The 21,329-nt window shown below is 38.2% G+C and overlaps 2 protein-coding genes across 6 annotated transcripts in view; one reads left to right on the plus strand and one right to left on the minus strand.

Moving 5' to 3' along the window:
- Nucleotides 1-3,374, plus strand: part of nkiras1 (NFKB inhibitor interacting Ras-like 1) — a 9,586-nt gene extending 6,212 nt beyond the window's left edge. For both annotated transcript variants that reach the window (XM_030146566.1, XM_030146567.1), the window contains exons 4-5: nucleotides 1-1,355; nucleotides 2,020-3,374. The exon at nucleotides 1-1,355 is cut by the window's left edge and continues 932 nt beyond it. The gene's annotated coding sequence lies outside the window, so the exon portion shown is untranslated. The remainder of the gene's footprint in view (nucleotides 1,356-2,019) is intronic.
- A 981-nt stretch (nucleotides 3,375-4,355) lies between these two features.
- The window catches only part of ube2e1 (ubiquitin-conjugating enzyme E2E 1), a 36,690-nt gene continuing 19,716 nt past the window's right edge, over nucleotides 4,356-21,329 (minus strand). For all 4 annotated transcript variants that reach the window (XM_030146560.1, XM_030146561.1, XM_030146563.1 and 1 more), the window contains exons 4-6: nucleotides 7,656-7,788; nucleotides 5,944-6,091; nucleotides 4,356-4,969 (exon numbers count right to left, since the gene is read on the minus strand). In XM_030146560.1, coding sequence (XP_030002420.1) covers nucleotides 4,872-4,969; nucleotides 5,944-6,091; nucleotides 7,656-7,788 — 379 coding nt within the window. In that variant the 3' untranslated portion in view covers nucleotides 4,356-4,871. The remainder of the gene's footprint in view (nucleotides 4,970-5,943; nucleotides 6,092-7,655; nucleotides 7,789-21,329) is intronic.

The following is a 21,329-nucleotide window of genomic DNA, read 5'->3' on the forward strand; positions in this document are numbered from 1 at the left end:
TTCAGCAGATACAGGATCCATATGTGTGATTCTCATGATACATAGAGCTGGTTCCCACTGTGTTCTGTTGACAGTTCTTATATGATCCTAGTCATAAAAGGGGACGATTCCAGTCAGACACCCGGACAAGTCTATAACTGCAGATTTCTCACAACGAGAACTAACTAATATCGTAAATGAATGTGAGGATTATAAAATATAACACAGACTACAGGAAACACAGCTGTTGAAGCCAAAGCCAGGACAGAAAGATGAGAAACAGCCCAGTGTGTGACAGTGTGGGTTATAATAATTATACCAGTCCCATTATTCAGGTCCAGGTGGATCTGCCTGGACTGACCTGGACTCATTCAGATTCATTATTTTATTTATCTGTATTTTGGTGTTTAAGACAGTTTTTGCCTTTGTTCGGTAAACAGTCTGGCGGCAAGTAAAGAACGAATATAAAAACATAACTCAAACCAATGTTTACTGCTTTAATTAGACTCTGCTTTAAGGTTAGACGTCATATATAAAGAAAAACCAAAAGCTTCATTATCAGAGACCGTCTGACTATCCACAGTGCACCGATTGCACCTTTATTATGTTTCTACTCTCCATCATGAACTATTTCAATAATGTGCTCCGGAGCGGTGTCAGTTACCACGGTGAATGACCCTATACGAACCAAACCACCTTTGTGACACTGACAGTTGAACCAGAAACCTGCCCCACTGACCCCCTGACCCCTGACTCTTTAATCCTGCTTGGTGATCCAGGCCTCTGGTCACAGTAAGACACCAGGTTTTTGTAGAAGAGTAAGAACCCGAAAAACTAATCAGAAGCTTAGTAGAGTCATGTCAACATTCACTTCTCGCCTAATGTTAGTATTTACTTTAGTAAAAATCTATTCATGCTTTATGTTGCTGAACAAACTGTGCTTCCTAACTTTTGTTTGCCATGGAACTTATTTTTCTAGGTCGAGGGAACCAGGTCAGTCCCATCTGCAGCTCTATGTACAGATACTATTGGCTGCTCCATGTTAGCGTTCACACCCTTTCTTTGTTTTTGTGTTGTTGTTAGAAACAGTGATATTTTGGGATATCTGCTGTTTTGGAATGAAAGTATGAGCGTCAGATGAATCGTCAGTTTGTGTATTTGGAACCGAGACAGACTCGGCCCCTTTTGCAGTGCACTGTGGGAAAAAGATGTGCATTAGTCAGTTGATCCCGTTTGACTCATCCACGTTGGCTTAAAAGGTCATTTTGCAAGTTAAAAACATTATTTTGTCATAAAACTGTTAAATTGTCAGACTTTGAAAAATGCATAATGATAAAGACAACATAAGAGTCAGTTTATTCAAACCTTCAGAATCAGTGACGATGCCTGCGCAGCTTCAACAAGACCAGGTTTAGCTTCTTATGTTTCTACTTTCACACACAACTAAATCATACTTTATCTTTATGACAAACTACACCTTTCTTAACTTGTAAATTTCAATAGACAAACATCATATGTTTAGTTGATATACAGTACTGTGTAAAAGTCATTTTCCACCTTTATCTTTGTGGTTTTTCAGGGTTGAAATGATCATACATATTTTTTTTCTCATTCTCTTTTCTTCAGAAACAAGAAATTACAGAAAATGTGCACAGCCGTAAGAAAAACAAAAAACTGAACTGAATGTGTTTTAAAGGTTAAAGTCACTATTTAGTTTGACCTCTGACCCCATGACAAGAAGCAGCACAAACAATTAAAAACATCTGACGTGTGTTGACTGAAACCTGGTAAAAACATCAGAAAATGAATGCAATAAATCACATATTGTCTGAACAAAAGGGTTAAAAGGGAGGTCACATTAAGTACGACCACTTTGGTTTATAGAAGCCGTTTTTACACTGAAACTTTAGTTTTTCCTGCTGTTCATACTTCACATATATCACATTAGATCTTAATACAGAGACTGAGATTTGCAGATGTGTGGTCATTAGAACTTTACTAAACCAACAAACATAATGTTGGACTAAGACTTTTACACAGGACTGAAAGAGTTCTTTCATCATTAACCACCGTTCATGTTTTTACCAAACCTAATTCCCATGGGGCACAGCAGAAGAGGTGGGATTTATCCTGTCTATTATTTACATGTTTGGTGAAGTTTGTGTTTTTTTAATTGTTGTTTAGGCCTCTGTTTACCATTGCATTTAAGCCTTATGCTAAGCTAGGCTAACTATGCTACCTGATCAGAACCAGAAACCAGGTTTGTTTTATACGTGCAAGAAATCCTACCTTTAATAATGTAATTATTAAATAAATGAAATGAAAATTAATGTTACCCATTGTATTGGCAGTTATGAAATAATAGAAAAGTCAGTGTTTTAATTAAATATACTTAATTTTCAGCAGTGAAATCAGTTGATGTTAGTATTGTGAGTTAACAGCAGTTCAGTCAAACTGAGGGGAAATTGCTAAAAATGTATTTTAAAGCCTATGAATGCATGAGGTTTTGACAGATTTGTAGCTTTTGCAGCCCCAGTTTAAGACAAAATATTTACCCTAAATCTTTATTAAGGCTGTATTAAACAGGCTTTACAAAAGGTGTTTATTCATTTGACAATAATCTGCATCTGATATTTCATCACATGTAAAAACAAACATTAGTGAAATGTAAGAAGTAGAATTTTCTTACATGTGTAAAATAAATCAGGTTTGCAGATTGGACAGTGACCTTTACATAAAATGCTGTTTCTAACCATTTACCAAACTCCAGAAATCATATGATAAAAAACACACCTTTAAGAGCTTTTATCTACAGGTCTGAGGCACCTGTACGGATCTGCTCTGCTCGTGTTAACTGTTGTTTTATTCGACATCTGCAGCTGCTCTAATAGTATTTGACCTTTACTGGTGATGTTATTTCCCCTCTGACGTGAACGTTAATGTTTGTCCTCTGTCAGGACTCCTTCAGCCTTCGTCCAGTCCGTGTCATATATCAAAACACGTTCTGGCTGCAATAATGTTCATGGTACGGCGTGGACTTGTGATGTATGATTTCATAGCGTTAGTTGCACTTCTGTGGGTCGTTCAGTCCGTCCAGTCGGAGCGGCTGCGACTGCAAGTGTTAGCCTTTCTAACCGTAGAAATGTCAGTGTTGAGAGGAAATATTTATTTTTTAAACTTAATTTATTTTTGTCACTTTAATGAGCCACATTCCTCGACTTCTGAGTGAGAAAATTAAAGATGTTCAGGATGATCTGAGCCGTTTTCTGTCTTGTTAATAATGTAATGTGCTGCTAGTAGACCAGGGTTAGCCACTGGAGACTGTAATTATGCTACCACTAAATTATACTCTGTTTTAAGATGCACTGAATAAAATGTAGCCTCTTCATATTTAATCCTGTCTGTGCTTTTTGTTTGTCTGGAAAATGATTAATGGAAGTGATTGTCATTCCTTTTGTCCGTTTCTGGCTCCATGATTATTGTTTTGAGCATTTTGTCGGAACATTAACATAATTAACACCCAGTAATTCACAACAGCAAACCTTCAAAACTAAAACATTGTCGATAAAACAACAAACAGGATGGAACTTTTTAGAACAAGCTGGAAAAAGTAAGAAGAACAATTGAAGCTGACTTCATTTTGTTGAAATAAACATTTGTCACTTCCTGAAAAGTCTGAATGGAGGTGGAATGTTTTTTAGGAAGGTGAAGAACATAGTAATACAACACCGACTCTGGTCTCATCTGCTTTAAATGTATGATCAGACACAGTAAAACAAACAAAAAAAAAACACTCCTCATTAAGTTTTATCATTTCATAGCAGTTGAGTGTGATACCATATCAGTGTTACAGACAATTCATGATTTTCTACCTACATGAACTCATGACGCAGCATGACTCAAATCATTTGCTTTGTAACGGTCATATGTATAATAGTACTTACAGTGATGTTATTGGACATTTTTTGTTTAAAAAGCTTTTTAAATAAAAGACCAGTGTTCAGTGAAGACCAGAGAAACATTCACAGTAGATTTAATACAATAAACAGGTTCATCATTTGGGTATTTTTCATGATTTCCATGAAACAAAACCTTGATTAATCAATCAAATGTGAACACATTTTCCAGCCCTGTTTCATGGTTTATGTAGTTGTTGAAAGTGAGTAGTGTATGTAACACTGAACACACAGATCAGTAAAACTGTGTGTAAATGTCACATCTGTCGTCTGTTTAAGTGATGAAGACCTTAATACACGACTTAAACCATTTGTTGTAAATATGCAGTTCATTTCAGAGAAAATATGGCAGAGAAGTGACTTCACAACAGGAATGACCCAATAACAAGTTTTTACAAATGAGCCCAAACACCACAAAGCTTCAGTTGGTCATGTTTAATTCTTAATGGGAGAAACAAAACAGCTTTTCATCAGTACAGAACAGAAATCACAACCAATATCCATCCATATCTAAACATGTCTACATGTGTAAAACACCTTTTCAAAGACCAGGAGTCTGGAGAGGGAAGCGAACACCAACTGGAACTTTTAATACATGTGAGAATTTACACTGACAGAATGGACTGGGATTCATGCTGACACGTTTCATCTAGCGGTTTAGTTATGAACGTCCATCTTCAAGCACAAGCTAAAAGTAAAAACCAAAACACAAAATGCATCGTTGCCAGACCTGATTACAGTTGGGCCAGAGATAACTTAAAAAAAAAAAAAAAAAAAAAAAAAACACAACAAAATGTCGGGAGTTAAGACTTCAATCGTGATAATAAAAATCCACCCGCCCCCTAAACCTACCCCGCCTCCTCCGCTGGGACTCCACCCCAGGTCCCAGGACCACCCCCTGCATCCCCGAGTCGTCCACCCAACAGCGCCGGACGATTATGTGGCGTAGCGTTTGGTCCACTGTTTGGCTATCCTGTCGTGTTCGGGTCTGTTTGTTGTGTACTGTGTGGCGATGCTTCCAACCAGCGGGTCAGCTGTGAACGCACCCACACAAGATAGATTAACTCTTCACAGCGTTCCAGAATGATTCCAGTTCAGGTAGTCCACCACCGCTCTGACTAGTATCAATATTTACATCAGATCAGGTTCAGAGCTTCACCAATAGGTTTTTGTAATTTGATTGTAGTTTTTATAAAACAGTTTTTATCCACAGGCCATCAGGCTACTGAATCACTGACTGAAACTCACATTTGAACATATCTGTACGTATTTGCATTTTGTACATTGAACAAAAATCACTAATACAATGAAATCAATGTTTTTGCTAGTTTTGCTACATCCCTAAACCATGGGATAGTTTAGGAATCTGAAAAATATGTCATATTTCATGTTGTTTTTTAAGAAAAACCAAGTGGCATCAAACTGGCATTTAAAGGGTTAAAATCCTGAAATGTATTGAATATTTGGTAGTTTTGAGCAGAGCACAAGTGGTTTAAAAGATCAAAGCAGAAAAATATTGATATATGATGATTTTATAGGAGCTTTTTGTATATTTTTGGCTTGAAGTACAGAAAGTGTCAGACCTGTAAGAGTAACTGACATCAGATTAAAATACGTCTAAAAAGAAACAGTCATGTAGAGATTCATGCCATAAACTCAGGTATAATGACCAAATGAAAAAAGAAAAATGAACAAAATTGGTCTGAGGGGTCTCTGGTGGTTAAACACTGCATCAGTGAACTGTAAACCTCAGGAAATGATGTGTAATTTTTGCATTTTAAATGCAAACTATAACAGATACATGAGCAGTAAGAGCAGTTGAAAACAACCCTTCCTTTATAAGTTTTCCTTCCTTCCTTTTCTAACTTTGCAGACCTTTAGTAAACCGTGACAGGTGTTTGTGTGAAGTGCAGCGTCCTCAGTAAAAACACCAGCTCTGAGTGTGTGTCAGTGTGTGTGTGTGTGTGTGTGTGTGTGTGTCTGTGTCAGTGTGTGTGTGTGTTCTCACCAGGGTTACAGTCAGTGAGCAGGGAGCAGATGGACAGCAGGACCTTGGAGATGGTGAGGGCTGGACTCCAGTTGTCCTTCAGGATGTCCAGACAGATCACACCCTGACTGTTGATGTTACAGTGGTAGATCCTCGTCCGGAACGTCACCTGAACACAAGAAAAAAAAGACATCAATGTCCAAACTACGGCTTAAGTACGATCTGTTCCCTGGTGAAGACACTGTGCCGTTTACATCCGCATAAATACTCTGATCATTATCTGATTTCTCAGATTATTTAAGTGATCATATAAACAGGATATTCTGATCTGTTTTATCAGATAACAGCAGTAATCTGAGCATGCCTATTATATACCTGTTAATCTGATTTATTTTGTTCTTTTGCATGTGTAAAAAGAAAAGAAATTGTATAAAACAGAGAAAAGTCTGTAGAAAAGTCAGAAGGGAGCACAAGCCAATAATAGTAGGTTTGATTCTACCGTCACGTCATGTACATACATACTCCAAAAGAAATCCAAGAATGGACTGCAACATTTAAACCAGGGTTTTTTGACTATAACATTTCCTGAGTGTATGTAAATGTGTCATCAGATTATTATAATTATCCAATTACACCCCATTATTGGATTTTTATGGTCATGTAAATGAACTCAATGTAACAGCATCAAACTAAGACATATTTTACCTAGTTTATTTTAGTTAGAGTAGGAAAATGCAATTATTTTCTTTTTTTTTTTTTTAAGCATTTGCTATATGCATATTTTCTTTAACATACGCATGAGACAAAGTTGTAATTGGTTTAACATATAAATCCCCACAACAGCTATTTAAAGTATTATAAAATTATGTGGAAACAGCTGTAAAATGATGTTTAAAAAAAAAGTGTCCTGTTGACTCTCAATTTCAATCTTTTACTGGTTAATAGTATTTTTATTCTTTTAGCGCTTGCCTGTTCTTAGGTATTTGTACATTTTTGTTCTTTGGTAAATAATACTATATTCATATAACCTTATTCCACTTTTTAGGGTGACATTTTAACATCTGTCTGGGGACTGAACGAAAAATAGAAATGTGGTAAATTTTGGTGCTTTTACAGAAATGTGAATAAATGTACAAACAAAAAAAACAATAAATAACATACAATAGTTTGTTATTTTATATAAAGACTGTATTAAAGCACAAATATACATGACATGTATGGTTAATTTAAAACACTCAGATTTGTTTATGTGTTGAAGGTTGTATAGTTGCTGTTACATTAAAAACGTTATCACATATGACAGGTTTTCTTGTGGGGGTGTACGTTCATTCCAAAGTGCTCTTCGTCCACTGCTCATATCCAGATCTAATGAGCAGAACTACATGGTCTACAAAAAACCCTGGGACCAGACTTTATGATGTGAAAGTCTCTAAAAACCTGCAAAGCTGCTGTAAATGTTTTTATCTGCAGTTTGGTTCTGAAAGGTCCTTTGTAAAAAGGAAGAATTATGCATAGCAGAGGTTTGTGATTCACACAGGAAAGGCCTGTGGCAGTGTAGGAGTGCCCTCTAGTGGACATGATGACAATGACGCCCTCATCATCAGTGAGGGGTTTCTATCATGGGTCGTTTCCACTAAATTAGTTCTGGTTAAAGATTGTTTTGAGACAGTGTTTTTTTGTTGTTGTTGTTTTTTTTTAAAACCAAACTAGGAAATGAAAGGTGAGGGTTTTACCTTGGGTGGTTTGAAGGGGTAGTCGGGCGTGAAGGCAATGTCCAGGAAGAAGACCCCCCCCTCGTACACAGAGCCTGGGGGGCCCAGGATGGTCGACCTCCACTCATAGATGTTGTCTCCTTTAGGACCGGCGCTGCATTCACAAAAACAAATAAACAAGTCCCATTTCACAAATTAATACTGTAAAAGCAAACAGTTTCACAGCTAAAACACATTTCGTAGCACAACACATCGCTGCAGAGCCTCTTCAAGATCAGTCCCAACACTCGCTTCTTCACTATCAAACTAGTTCACACACCCACTCCACTGGCTGCTAAATCCAAGCTTATCCTAAGGAAACACTGTGTGTGGACACGCTTAGCTCCACAGAAAACACACAGGAATGAAAAACAATGCTATTTTTTGGAGGAGGTGACCAGAAAAATAGCACTTCTTTGTTTCTCAGAGGTGCAGCTGACATATTATAGTGTTTGTACAAGTTCCACAGATGCTATTTACAGTATGTGGATGCACGAGTCACATGTTCCTCACTTACAACAGATGCAACAACAGTGATGCTGCTCTTCTTCACCTGTAGTGGATGTGGTTGGATGTGGTTGTGGACGGATGTGGTTCATAGCTTGTCCATTTACAACCAGGACCCCCCCCCCCCCCCCGTATCACCACCAGACCTTATTGATAGAGACGAGCTTCATCCGACAGCTGCCACATGACTTTGACTCACTCTGATCCACATTCAGTCTTACTCAAATGGAAGGAAGCCGCCCTGCCCACACTTAGTCAGGATAACACTACACTGTTCAGTCACTGTTTCTGAGAAGAAATAACATAAGACTTGGAAGATTTTTCTGAGATATTTTCACAATATGCAAATGTCACAGCCCGGCAGATGTTACAACTCCACCCTCAACACTTAAATCAACACCCGACTCCACGGAAATTAATTTATCTTTGCTGCTATTTGGATTTTTTCTGTATTTGTTCCACTCTTTGTTCTGTCCTTGGTTCTGGATTTGGTGCAGTGTGCTTTTCTGGACCATGTGGGATGACAGTGGGTGGGTGTTTGAGTGGGAGGGTCAGGAGAGGCAGTTCTGTTTGTAGTTTAGTTTCAAGGATCTCCATTAGATACAGCACTGCAGCAGCTATTCTCCTGTGATCCACAGAAAAGTCTGTATACCGACAATCAAACACTATGACATCATAAAAAACATCTTACAAAATACACAAGACAATGACAGGACAACCTAAATATCATGTTGTCTTATTTTGATCTAATACTAATGTTCATTCTGTAACAGTGTGTAAGATAATTGCACATTTATGTAAATATATATTTTTCTCTTAGTAAAAGTAGTTCATATTTTTTATATTTTTATGCTCATTTTCTTTTTCATGCCATTCTTAAATGCCACTTTGTTTTTTGTTTTTTTTTAATTTCCTATATAAATTATTCTATTTCAATTTCTACACATCTTAAATTCTCTTGATAGTCAGTGTGGACGGCAAAGTAAGATTTTCAATGTAGAGGGGAACCTGTTTCTTTACTGTACACATGACAATAAAACACGTTGAATCTTGAATCTTAATTGTTCTACCTGTGAATAAAAAGATTCTGAAAAGAAAAGTCCCCCATGTAAGATTTGTGTGTGTGCTTAAATCTGTCTTGTCGACATAGCAGAAACTAATTTTATTCATAAAACTGTGAATGAACATTTTATTTATTGTAAATGATGTTTTTTCAGCCTGCCTGCAGTACCTTCTACGTCCACTAGGGGGCTCTTATACACACTCTGGGAAGGGTTCTAATCCATATGATTAGGATACGTCTATTTTAACCCTTTGTGGTACCTGACTTGTACTAGTTTATTCAGTTTTTCTGTAGTATCTCTGTACTGTCTGTCAGAATCAGGTGTCTGTACCTCGATTTCATCCTGTTCATTTAAAGTCACATTTTTTATGAAAAATAACTGCAAAAATGTGATATTTTTTTACTTTATCACTCAGGACAAACATAAAGTGAGGTGTTTTTTTTTTTTTTTTTGCAAAATTGAATGTAGATGTTTTAGACTTCCAAATAGATGACAGTCTGTTCTAATGAAAAGAGTCATTCATTGGCTCAAAGTAGGAAATTACCATGAATCAGTGGTGCACAATGTTCACTATGGAGCCTGTACATCTCCAAATAAGAGCTACACAATATCACTGAAACGCTGAGGAACTCTACTTTTATTTTTTAAAGTGCATGTGTGGAATGAATGAAAAAAATAAACAGAATGAATTTACATTTCTGAAAAATAGACATTTAAGCCCCAGACAATGGTCTCGGTCTGTAAGGGTTTCAAAACACCAAACCTCTGAATATTTAATGTAAAGACTCCTTCAGATTCTCAGATCCACATGTGGTAATGGTTTGCCCTTTGACCTCAGATCTAACGTAGATTTGTGACATCTTTTGACCCATGTATTGATACTAAATCTGTGGCCGTCCATTAAATGACTAACAGGCCTTTGTCTGTCCTGTCTTTGTCAGTGTGCTGCTGCCAAACATCTCATGTCCTCTTATTGGTAATTCATTAGAACAGCAAAGTGCAATCATCTGTGTGAGTCATTACAGCAGCAGAGTGGAAGAGATAAAGGATCAACTCGACTTCATGTGCCCGTGGAGATAAACCAGAGCGCCATGTCGCCGCTTCACAAGAGCCTTGATTCAACACACAAAGTCAACAACAGCTTCATGTTAGTGTTTCGATGTTTTCACATAACTGACTGCTTGATGAAGCGCTCCAAAACCATTCTGCGGTTAAATGACAAACATGAAATAATCCATTATTCAGACACAAAGACCGAGAATAAATGTGTCGTCGGGCACAAAAGCAGCGAGTGTGCACGGCACCGCTGTGACGAACGGCAGCGGAGGGAAATGTTAGGAAATAATCTCACTTTGTGCAGCAAAAGCTCCACTCAGACTCTCTTTATCAGGAATGAGAGGGAGACGGATCCCCATGGAGAGGCTTGTACTCGAACACCTCAGTCAGGCAGTGAACGCACCACACACTGCAACTCAAGATTATTCCCACACTCTGTTCTGGATGTAACAGGTAGAAACATCTCCAGGAGGACGCAGAGTGTAATGTACTGGTTATTACCTCCGCCAAGGAGGTTATGTTTTTGCCAGGCTTTGTTTGTTTGTTTGTCTGTCTGTCTGTCCGTTAGTGTGCAACATAACTCAAAAAGTTATGGACAGATTTGGATGAAATTTTCAGGGTTTGTTGGAAATGGGATAAGGAAGAAATGACTAAATTTTGGTGGTGATTGGGGGGGGGGGGGGGCCCACGGGGGGGGCACTGATCGTTAGTGTGCAACATAACTCAAAAAGTTATGGACAGATTTGGATGAAATTTTCAGGGTTTGTTGGAAATGGGATAAGGAAGAAATGATTAAATTTTGGTGGTGATCGGGGGTGGGGGGGCCCATGGGGGGGGGCCACTGATCAGCCTTGGCGGAGGTCTGCGCTCTCCGAGTGCTTCTAGTGTTACTGTTATTTCTACTATATCGGGGTTTGTGCCGGTTTCAGCAAATCTAATTTAATGCTTTTTAAACACCCTTTTTAATGCCACTTCAAACAAATTAATGCCCATGTCCAAATTACATTCCAAGCATCTGGTGTTGTGGCTTCATGCACCCTCCACAAACAATAGCCAATTAAAGGGTTCCGCCTGTCAATCATCACACTATACTTCTGATCAAAATTATTAAATGTTTATATAATCAAAATAAATTGTGAATAATGATGTTTTTTTCCATCAAGTGTATTTATTAATTTTTTAATGCCTCTGGACATCAAATTTAATGCCATTTAAAGCCTTAATTTTGGCAAAATCTATTTAATGACTTTTAATGCTTTTTAATGACCCACGGAAACCCTGTAAATATACAGTATATAAACATGTGGTAAAAGAGAGTAGAGATTTATAGAGTCCAAAATTTTGCTGACTCTGATTCCAAATGTCCAATTCTTCCTCTGAATATTTTAACTTGGGTTGCTCTCCACAATAAATCCATCCTCCATCAGCATACTCACACTGAAGTTAATATTCATGTTAATCAGGTCAAATATTTACAGTTTATTAACAATATTATTGCTTTTATCACTGTGACAGGTTACCATTACCACTATTTTTATGATATCATGCAATTTTCTTTTATTGCACTTTTATCAGGATTGGGTGTTGATCCTACAGATTTTTGTTTTATTGTCGTTTAATAATTTAAAGTAAGTATTTGTATTTTTGCCTATAAAACTTTGTTGTTACCATTTGGTTAACTGGTAATGCATTTAATGCTCTGACTGGCCTGTTTGCTGCCAAAACACTTCATAAGCTGCTGCTTTTAAAAGTGCTATAAAAATAGATTATTATCATTATTATGAATGATATTTCAGAGATGTAAAAATAACAATACAGTCACCAACAAAGCAAATGGCCAAAGTAATTTATCAACATAAAACCAAAACAAAAAAAAAGGAAATTTATCCATTATACAGAAGAAATACTTCATACAATTTTAGTGTTATTTACACAACTGAAAAGGAGTGGGAAGAAGTAAACACTTATTTAATCCCACCCCCTTTTCTCTGAATCATGTGTTACAACATTTCAACCTCCTGACATTACTTTAAGCAGCAAGTACATGGTTAATCACCAAAACAATAACCATCCCACCATTATTACTATTATTACAAGGCGGCTAAAAACTCCACTAGCCACAGAAACTGTTGCGCTAATAAAAGCGGTTCAAATAACAGCTTCACTGCGCTGACTGTAGCCTGTAACATATGCAGAATGCAACGGCACAACATCTGCTGTAGGAGACAACAATGTCTGTAACCTGGTTTCCATAATGAATTAACAGCTGCTAGTTGAAGATAATGTCTTATTTTACTGAAAAAGGGTCAGGAAACTTTCCAAAAATGTCTTTTTTAGGGGTTCCTGTAGCAAAGAGTAATGGGGATCATTGTGTAAATGCAGTAAAAATATGTATCTTTACTACACGTCCCTCTTTTTCTCTGCTTCTTGAATAAATATTCTAAAAAATGAATTAGTGTAGACATAGCTCAAGTTATCCTGGAAATTGAGTCTGATTCTTCCACTGTCCTTGCATCATATGTCCACTCAGTTCTCTCAATTTCTAGCAGTAATGACTAAAAATGTGTCTGGTGAGGTCAGCACAACCTCAACCTTAAGCCACCGACATTGTTTTGTCATCATTTGAGCCAAGTTTTGCATCATTCTGACAAACTGTTCCTGGGATATTGTGCTTTAAACATAATGGGGACAGATGCATCGCAGGCACAACTACAACGAAAGCAAAAAGAGCATTTATAGGATCAACCGGTTCTTAAATGGATCTGCTCCAAAATTTAATGGGTTTGTCCTTTCTCTGCCCTTCCACCAAATTTCATTAAAGTCGAGCGCAGTTGTTTTGTGTAATCCTGCCGACAGACGGACAAACGGAAAAGATCACATGACCGGAGGTAAAAAATGATAGTCCCTCTGAGTATCAGAACCACTGTGTTACTGTGTTGACAGTGGTGGAGCGCTGACCAGGAACAAGACAACTAATATACACATTACTGGTCCCAGATCCACGACACTGGGCCACAAATAGATATTGTATCATTTCCCTCCGAATCACACTGAGGTTTGTTTGGCCCGACAACAGAGGCGTCTCACATCCAGAGCCGGGGCTTCCTCCGCCTGCACAGACCCGTACAAAGGCCACCCAGTGCTTTGTGTGAGCCACTAAGATGCCATGCTATCACTGTTGTCATTCACTTCAATATCAGGAGGAGGGGGATTGGGGCGGGGGGCTTCTTCTGCAACCTCACAGTGAAAGCAGACTGCTGACATTTCAGCCGTCTCATTTCTGAAAGCCTTTAACCTTTCAAACAGGTACACAGCGGTCTATCCCGAACTGCAGCACAGCTCAACAGCACAGATACGCTCAACACTATGACATGGTTTATTTTCAGCTGATACACTGAGCTCCAGCCTCTGGATTTCACCAATAAACACATTAGTTATTTTGGAGGTAACATCTAGCAGAGAGCAGCTTTGAAATCTGTTCAAATAAAGACTCATTAACAAGGGTGGGTTGAAAAAAATTATTGAAGTCCAACTAAATTCTTATATCTCAGGAAAGTAAATGATTTGGCTATTTTACATTAAATAACAGTCTTGATTGGAAACAACATGATGCAACAGTTTTTGTTTTTTTTTCAGATTTATTTTTTATTTATGGAATGTCCTTTGCAGGGAACAGCATTTTTTTTTAACTCTTATCCCCTACAGAGGACAAAAATGCATTGCTGGGTCTCAAGAGGATATGTAGGTTAATGCTCCTGAGGCGTCCTGGCCCATGAGACCTTATTTTGGACAATATTATATTACAGTCAAGTCATTTTTTGATTTTCCCTCATTTACACTTATTTTTGTCCCTTTTTTAGGTATTTCCTACAAGTCAAGCAAGTCACAGTTTGTGGTGAAACTGTTGAAGTATCAGACTGTGAAAATATGTAAATAAAAAACACCTGAAAGATGCAGATTGGCATCATCATAATGGTCTCCATGATCTGTTCAGGGTCTCTGCAGCTTCAAAATGACCAGACTGTAGTGATGTTTCACCTCTGAGATTGAGGTAAAATGTGCTGAATAAAGCCTGTTTTATACGCTGCAAAAACAGAAAAATTTGTTCATTTTCTCTCAAGTTTGTTCTGGCCAGGACATTTCATACTTCATGAGAAACTCAAATGCCGAACTCGTAGAACGTCCTCCGCTGTTCCACATTAACCACATCCAGTTCGATTTTCTGACCAATCGCACAATAGTTCTTGGACGCCACATGAGAGGCAAGTTCTGCCCAGTTGAGAACAAACTGTGAGAAGCAGGCTTAAAAGTAATTTTAGTGTTGGTAACTTGTGTCCAGCAGGATGAAGGGCTAACTCTCTTTCTCATCCCCATAACAAAATAAGGTCTTTGCATTTTACCCATTTTACTTAGTATTAGCACATAGCACACATTAGGAGCAGGGAGCTGTCATTAAAGGTGCTCAGGAATCAACTCCAGATCCTCATCAGTTTCATGGTCAGGGGCATCGACAGGGGAATTAACCTACAGTCACGGAAAAAATTATTAGACCATCAAAAGTCATCAAAAACAATCAAGTGCTAACTCCTGTGTGTATCATGCGACTAAAACAGACAGAAAAGAAAACATGGAATGCCTAAAAGTACTGTTTTTGGCAGTACATAGCTATTGATGGAAGAACTGAAGTGATTTTGGTTATTATCAAGAAAACTATGAAATATGGATAGATATCAGCTCTGAAATTAAACTCGTATGAGCTATTTTTGTTATCATGATGTTTATCCAAACAAATGTACCTTTAGTTGTACCAGGCATTAAAGTGAACAAGAAATTGAAGAAAACAAGGGTGGTCTAATAATTTTTTCTGTGACTGTATATGTACCTGGGAAAATGGAGAAAACCCAGACAGTGTGGAGAAAACAGGTAAACTCAACTCATGATGCTAATGCTAAGCACTAGCTGACTGAATGTGTAAAGTTGTAACAGTAACAGACATGAGCTGTCATTACTTATATTGAGAGACACCTCACAAAAGAAATCCACACTGCGCCTTTAAATGCACAGAGTCAAAGCAAACAAAGACAAAACTATATGTATGTGATCTGAATCCCAGTATCAAAGCCTCGTGAGGGATCCAGAACATCAAAACACATCGTATCTATGCGTTAATATTCCTCTGGCAGCACCGAGCGCACTCCTCTTTATCACTACTCATCTTCAAACCAAACCATTTTTCTTCACCTCAACACCGTTTTGAGTCTCATCCCTATAGTGTAGACTTTAATATCTCTACCTCCATCAACACGCACCACCCCTCAATTTCAATTATTTTATGTGATGACGAGGAGGACAAACGGTGCAATAAACCTCCTGACTAGACAATATAATGAGTCCACTTTGAGGAGACGCTGAGACACCACCCCTCCCCCAACTGATAATTTGACACAATGGCAATCAGCCTGTAAATGTTCTCTGAGAGGATCACATGGAAGCATTCATACTCTGACCACGTCTGCCTTACAATACGTTATTTACATTACTCTGCACAGTAATGAAGGAGAGTCTTGTCTTAAGTCTGTTCGTGAATGAGAAACCAGAAGAAGAACACAAGAACACATGAATCTGAAACTGGTAAAATGACTGAGTGAATATCTAACAAAGAGAGCTGCAGTTTGGTTAAAAACTCATATGGCACTTGTTGGAGGCAATTTGCTTACTTGGTTAACAAGGAAAATCCTGGATTAATTACTGAGAAATGTGTATTTATCCAACTCGAACACACAAACCTTCAGCTGGCATTAAAATATACAAAAACTTGGAAAAATACAACTTTTTCATCTTCTTTTTCTGTATTTTTTGTAGTATTGCTCTCTCTTTAGTGCCACTAAATAACATAATAACAACATGGAACAGAGGTCTTTATTTTGTTCACATCTATAATTAGATTACCCCAAATCCTCTACCATCTGGACCTGTAAACTGCAGCCTTTTGTGGTATAATTGCACAAAATGTATAGATTTTGTTGCATTAATCTTACAGATTACTAAATCTGCATGTGAAACAACACTTCACCCATTATAAAAGCAGTAAATAGGATTTTCATCTCTTAATGAAATGAAACGTAGTCAGTAAATATTAGGATATTGTAAGGACACTAATAGCTTGTTCACACTGCTACAGATATTTTTCTCAACAAGTATTCACACGACCTTAGTTTCACATAATATCTCTGTACACACAACACAACAATGAAGCAGCAAACACTGAGAGGATCCAGTGTTTGTGCTGGACTTCAAGCTGAGGAACTGTGGGTAATATTGCATGCGGCAGATGCAGAGGTTTTAGTCTGACATGAAGCAACAGAACGTTATAAACATAAGTTAAAAGTGTTGGTTTTGTCTGTTGTAGTTTATTCTTTAGGTTCTATATATTTCACCACATCACTGTTAGATGTATCTGCACTGACTTCCATCTGATGTAGGTCATACCCTGATTTATATGCCTGGATTTGATGTTTCAGGTGCACCTTCTTTAAACCAATACAACAATATGCATGCACCTATTGGAGTGGGACACCATGGTTTGTTTGTTAACACCTTCGCAGCAAAACTATTGGTTGAATTCATACCAAATTGGGTTTACAGATTGCCAGTGACCCAGAATAAATGTGATTACATTTTGGGAAAAGTAGGTCAAGTTAAAATTTTTTATCAATTTGTTAAATCTTTTTTTTTTTTACCCATTTACTTATAATGGGCAAAATTTCAAAAGTCTATAAAAACATCAATTTTGTTTCAATTTACTTCAAACTTGGCACATATATAGAGGCAATTCATATGCTGACATCAGCACACGAATAGACATGATGACATCAGCTGGATCGATGCCAAAATAAGACACAATATGTGCGAGGTGCAGCGTTAGTTGTGCCTGGCACCACTTGTTTAATCTGTGTTTTCCCTGTTCACATGGATACACAAAAACTGCAGTCCATTTCAGTGACCTAAAAATGCTGTTTACATGTAGACAAAAACATAGAGAAAAATGGTTGTTTTTGGAAAACATCCACATAGAAGCCTGACTAAACTTCACAGACTATAAAAGTCGTGTTTCATTTTTAAAGTACATAATGATTAGCCTTTAAAACATAAATGTACATGATTAATTGATCTGATAAATTATTTGCAAGAAAATGTATGAATTAAATGTGTTAAACTTCCTTTAGCTTGTACACTGGGGAATGAGTTATTGTTTTTGGTAATGGTAAATTGTTTATTGTCTTATTCACTTTAATGTAAGTGCGCACAAAAATATTAATATGAGAATGGGTTTGTTGACCTCTATATAGATGCTACACAAGCTCCATGAACAAAACTATCACCTGCTATTGTGGATTCTTTTTAATATTCAGTGGGAGATGATGGATTGTCAGGCTACAGCTCTATTCATTAAAATCCTACAAACTGTAACAGTGTAGACAGTTTGCATAAGGTAAAGTGTCAGTTTTGACAGCTGTGTCCTACTTTACTTCTGAAGTTAATCAGAGGTGTACAACTCAGCAATGTGTCATTATTACCTACAGTGTGATTAATGCTGCTGTTTGTTCTTCCTGATCTTGTGAAAAGCACTAAAATGACACACCGTAATGTTAACATAACCCCAAGAAATAACTTCTGAAAGCTCACTTCAGGACATGTTTCCTTTCCTGACCTCTGGATTCAGCAAGCGATACTGGCCTTAAATTCAATCCCTGAGCCTACATTTCACCGCCTGGATATAAACCCAAACATCGCTCTTCTCATGCAATAAAGTAACATCCTCAAGCTTCCATCTGTGCTGCAGCTCAGAGTCCGGTGCTGCTTTCAGGGTTTTCCCCAAGTAATGCTGTACCGTCCGCCACTTCCTGTCCAGGGACGAAGCTTTTTATAGAAACAAATGAGCTGCTGAGAAAACCCTCTGTCGCCTCAAAAGCCTGTGTTTTCCATGATCTGATAATAAGTGTCTAGCTCTGAGTGCATCTTCACACCTGCATTAGAATGTATCTCCACATTTACCGTATGATGACTTGTTATCGGATCTCGCTTCCGCACTTTTATGCAAAGGAATAAGCTCGTGTAACGGCTCAAAACACGGCGCAAGCTTTCATTTCCTGCAGGCGTTTTGGATGCAGCATCTGACACACTGGCTTTGTAGCATTCCTTTACAAATGCATCACAGATACAGAAGAATGAAAAATGAATGTGTGGTGATGAATGATAGGTAGGTAGAAAAATCATATAATTAACTGAGTGGCTCAAGCTGTAAAGGCCACATTTCAAGTGCTCTGCGTAGTATTAATATTCCAAACTGTCACCAGCAGGGGACAGTCCGGTGCCTGAACACACTTAGTATTACCAAAACCACCAACGAATCAACGCAATTTATCCACAGACAGAATGACTTGCTGACTAAAGTATAAAGCTCATTGTTTAAACACATCTGTATTATAGCATCATCAACTTTTCTTCTTCAAAATAAAATTCACAGACCTTTCTTATAACCGTCATGTACTGAATCAGCTGACAGTTTACATTACAGTTCTGTTAGCTTTGCTCTGTTTCTAGACAGAAAACAGCCACAGTTAAACCACACATCACATCCCTTTTCTATACGTTTGTGTTGTCAATAGACCTGTTTGGAATTGAACAAACAAGGTCAGAAATGTCACAGTTCAGTCTGAACCGTGGATCAACTAACATTTTTCATCAAATATTTCATTCATCTGCATGAGTCATGTGACCTTATCTAACCTCAAAATGTAGTACTAATACCTTCAGTACAAATGGGCTTTGCTGGTACCAAAATTGAGCCCAGTTGAGGTAAGTCAAGTTGATAACATTAGTAGAAGTGATCAACAGCTGTTAAAATTCAGCCCACATTTAACCCAGTTACAGTGGCAGAACTTAATGTTCTGCATCATTGGGTAAAACTCCCAAAATCACCTTTCAACAGATTGTAATTCATATGGTCTGAGAAGAAACAAGAATTCTATTACCGGGTTGTCCAATGGCTGAAGGGTCGGCGGTTTGAATCCTGCCTCCGACTGTCCACATGTCAAAGTGTCCTTGAGCAAGACACTGAACCCTAAATTGTTCCCAGTAGGTCCTGGCAGTGCCTTGCATAGTGGCAGCCGCCCACTGGTGTATGAGTGTGTACATGAATGGGTGAATGTGAGGCTTTGTAAAGCACTTCGGGGACCATAAAAGTGTGGAAACGCGCTATATAAATACCGACTATTTACTAAGTAGATATAGATGTAGAAAATCTACTCCGTTACCCAGGTTCCTTTGTGGTGTGAAACTGCATCATTTATATTTATGTTTAGTTAATTCTTTTTATTTAGTCAAAGAGAAAAGAGCTGCAGAAGGAAAATCTGCATTTTAGAATTCAGGCATTTTTGCTCCGATTTCAGCTCCTGCAGCTTTTACTGTTATCACCGTACTGTCCACAGATTGCCTTTTCTGTGGTAAGATCCCACTGGTGGAATGTCAGGAATCTGTCTGTCACCTGAGGGGATTGTCTTCAGGAGACACCGTGAACACAACGGAGACGACACGAGGCAGAGGAAAGTCCAGGTTGAGCATCAGGAAGAGAGCAATAAATTAAACAGCCGGCCGAGACGAACAAAGGAATAAAACATGGTGAGTGAAAGAAACACAGCATGAGTGGGTGTGGAGGGGGGGGTTGCGATGTCTGCAGTTCACACATGAGTGGCAACGAGGCTGGAGAAAGAGAAAAGAGGCCTGTGAGGAGGGCGATTCCACTTAGATACATGACAGAAGCCTCACAGAGCTCGTGGAGCAGCATTTGATTCAAGACCGAGCTTAAACATAACGTAGGACAAGTCAGAGTCTATTTTAAGAGCAGCCCCACAGATAGAGACAACAACCCACTGACTCATGGATGTGCAATCCGTTAAACAGCATCTGCAAGGCGGAACTGGACGCCTCCATTCAAAGCCTAATGAGCAGGTTCGTCTCTAAATGAAGCAGAAAAAACCCAAATCCTGTAAAAGTCCCTTTTGTGCACGTGGGGCTGAATGGAGGCTTCCCTGCACAGCGGAAAACAAAAGAACCAAGACAGGAGGCCTTTCTCCACGCCACCGGGGAGTCGGTCCAGATAAATCGGTCAGAGGCGTTCGTCTCCACTATGAAATGTTTCCTCCTCTACTTTATTTTAACAAGGTGAGATCAATGACTGATATTCTCATATTCCTCACATAAACTGCAATGACTGACACTTCCTTAAAGCTCTTTGTTGATTTACAGGACACTCTACACACATTACTTCAGGATTTGATGACAATAAGAAAAACCTCAGTAGTCATGTATGTTTAAGCCAAACAACTCCAACAGGGTACAGTTTACAGTGTTTCCCATCAGTTTTATAGACGGTGTGTCAGTCTATCTAGTTCCACTAAAAATATTCTGTAACTCAGTGAATCTTGTGTTTTTCTCTTAATATTGAACAATGATCAGACCATCCTTTTACTGTCACACTGGAGTCCTTTTTAACCCAAATATATTTCAGACCAGTGACTTAATACAATGTCACAGCTTCACTAATCCAACATAACACATAAAACGAAATGAACTATAAATACATCACCTTAAATTGATATAATAAGCTGAACAGTTAAGCTAATTACTTTACTCATACAGAAACTGGAACTTCCCCGATTCAGCCCAGACGATGACCACAATCTGAACTCATTTTAAGTCAAATATAACGACAGTACACTGTCAGCATTTTACACAATCCCCTTTAAAGCCGACAGACTGAGGGGGAAAAAAGCAACGCTATTTACGGACGTCAACTCTACAAACAACATATGGAGCAGAACACAACTCCTTTTAGCTGAATTCTCTTCTAGAGCTGCCAAATTCACATGCCAGGTGATAAATTCACAGCTGTGTTTTACAAAAGGAACACATGTTGAACAGAGGAGGAGACATACAGCAAAGGCCCGGACCGGAATCAAACCTGGAT

This window comes from Sphaeramia orbicularis, chromosome 11 (assembly GCF_902148855.1).
Source record: "Sphaeramia orbicularis chromosome 11, fSphaOr1.1, whole genome shotgun sequence".
Lineage (NCBI taxonomy): Eukaryota > Metazoa > Chordata > Actinopteri > Kurtiformes > Apogonidae > Sphaeramia > Sphaeramia orbicularis.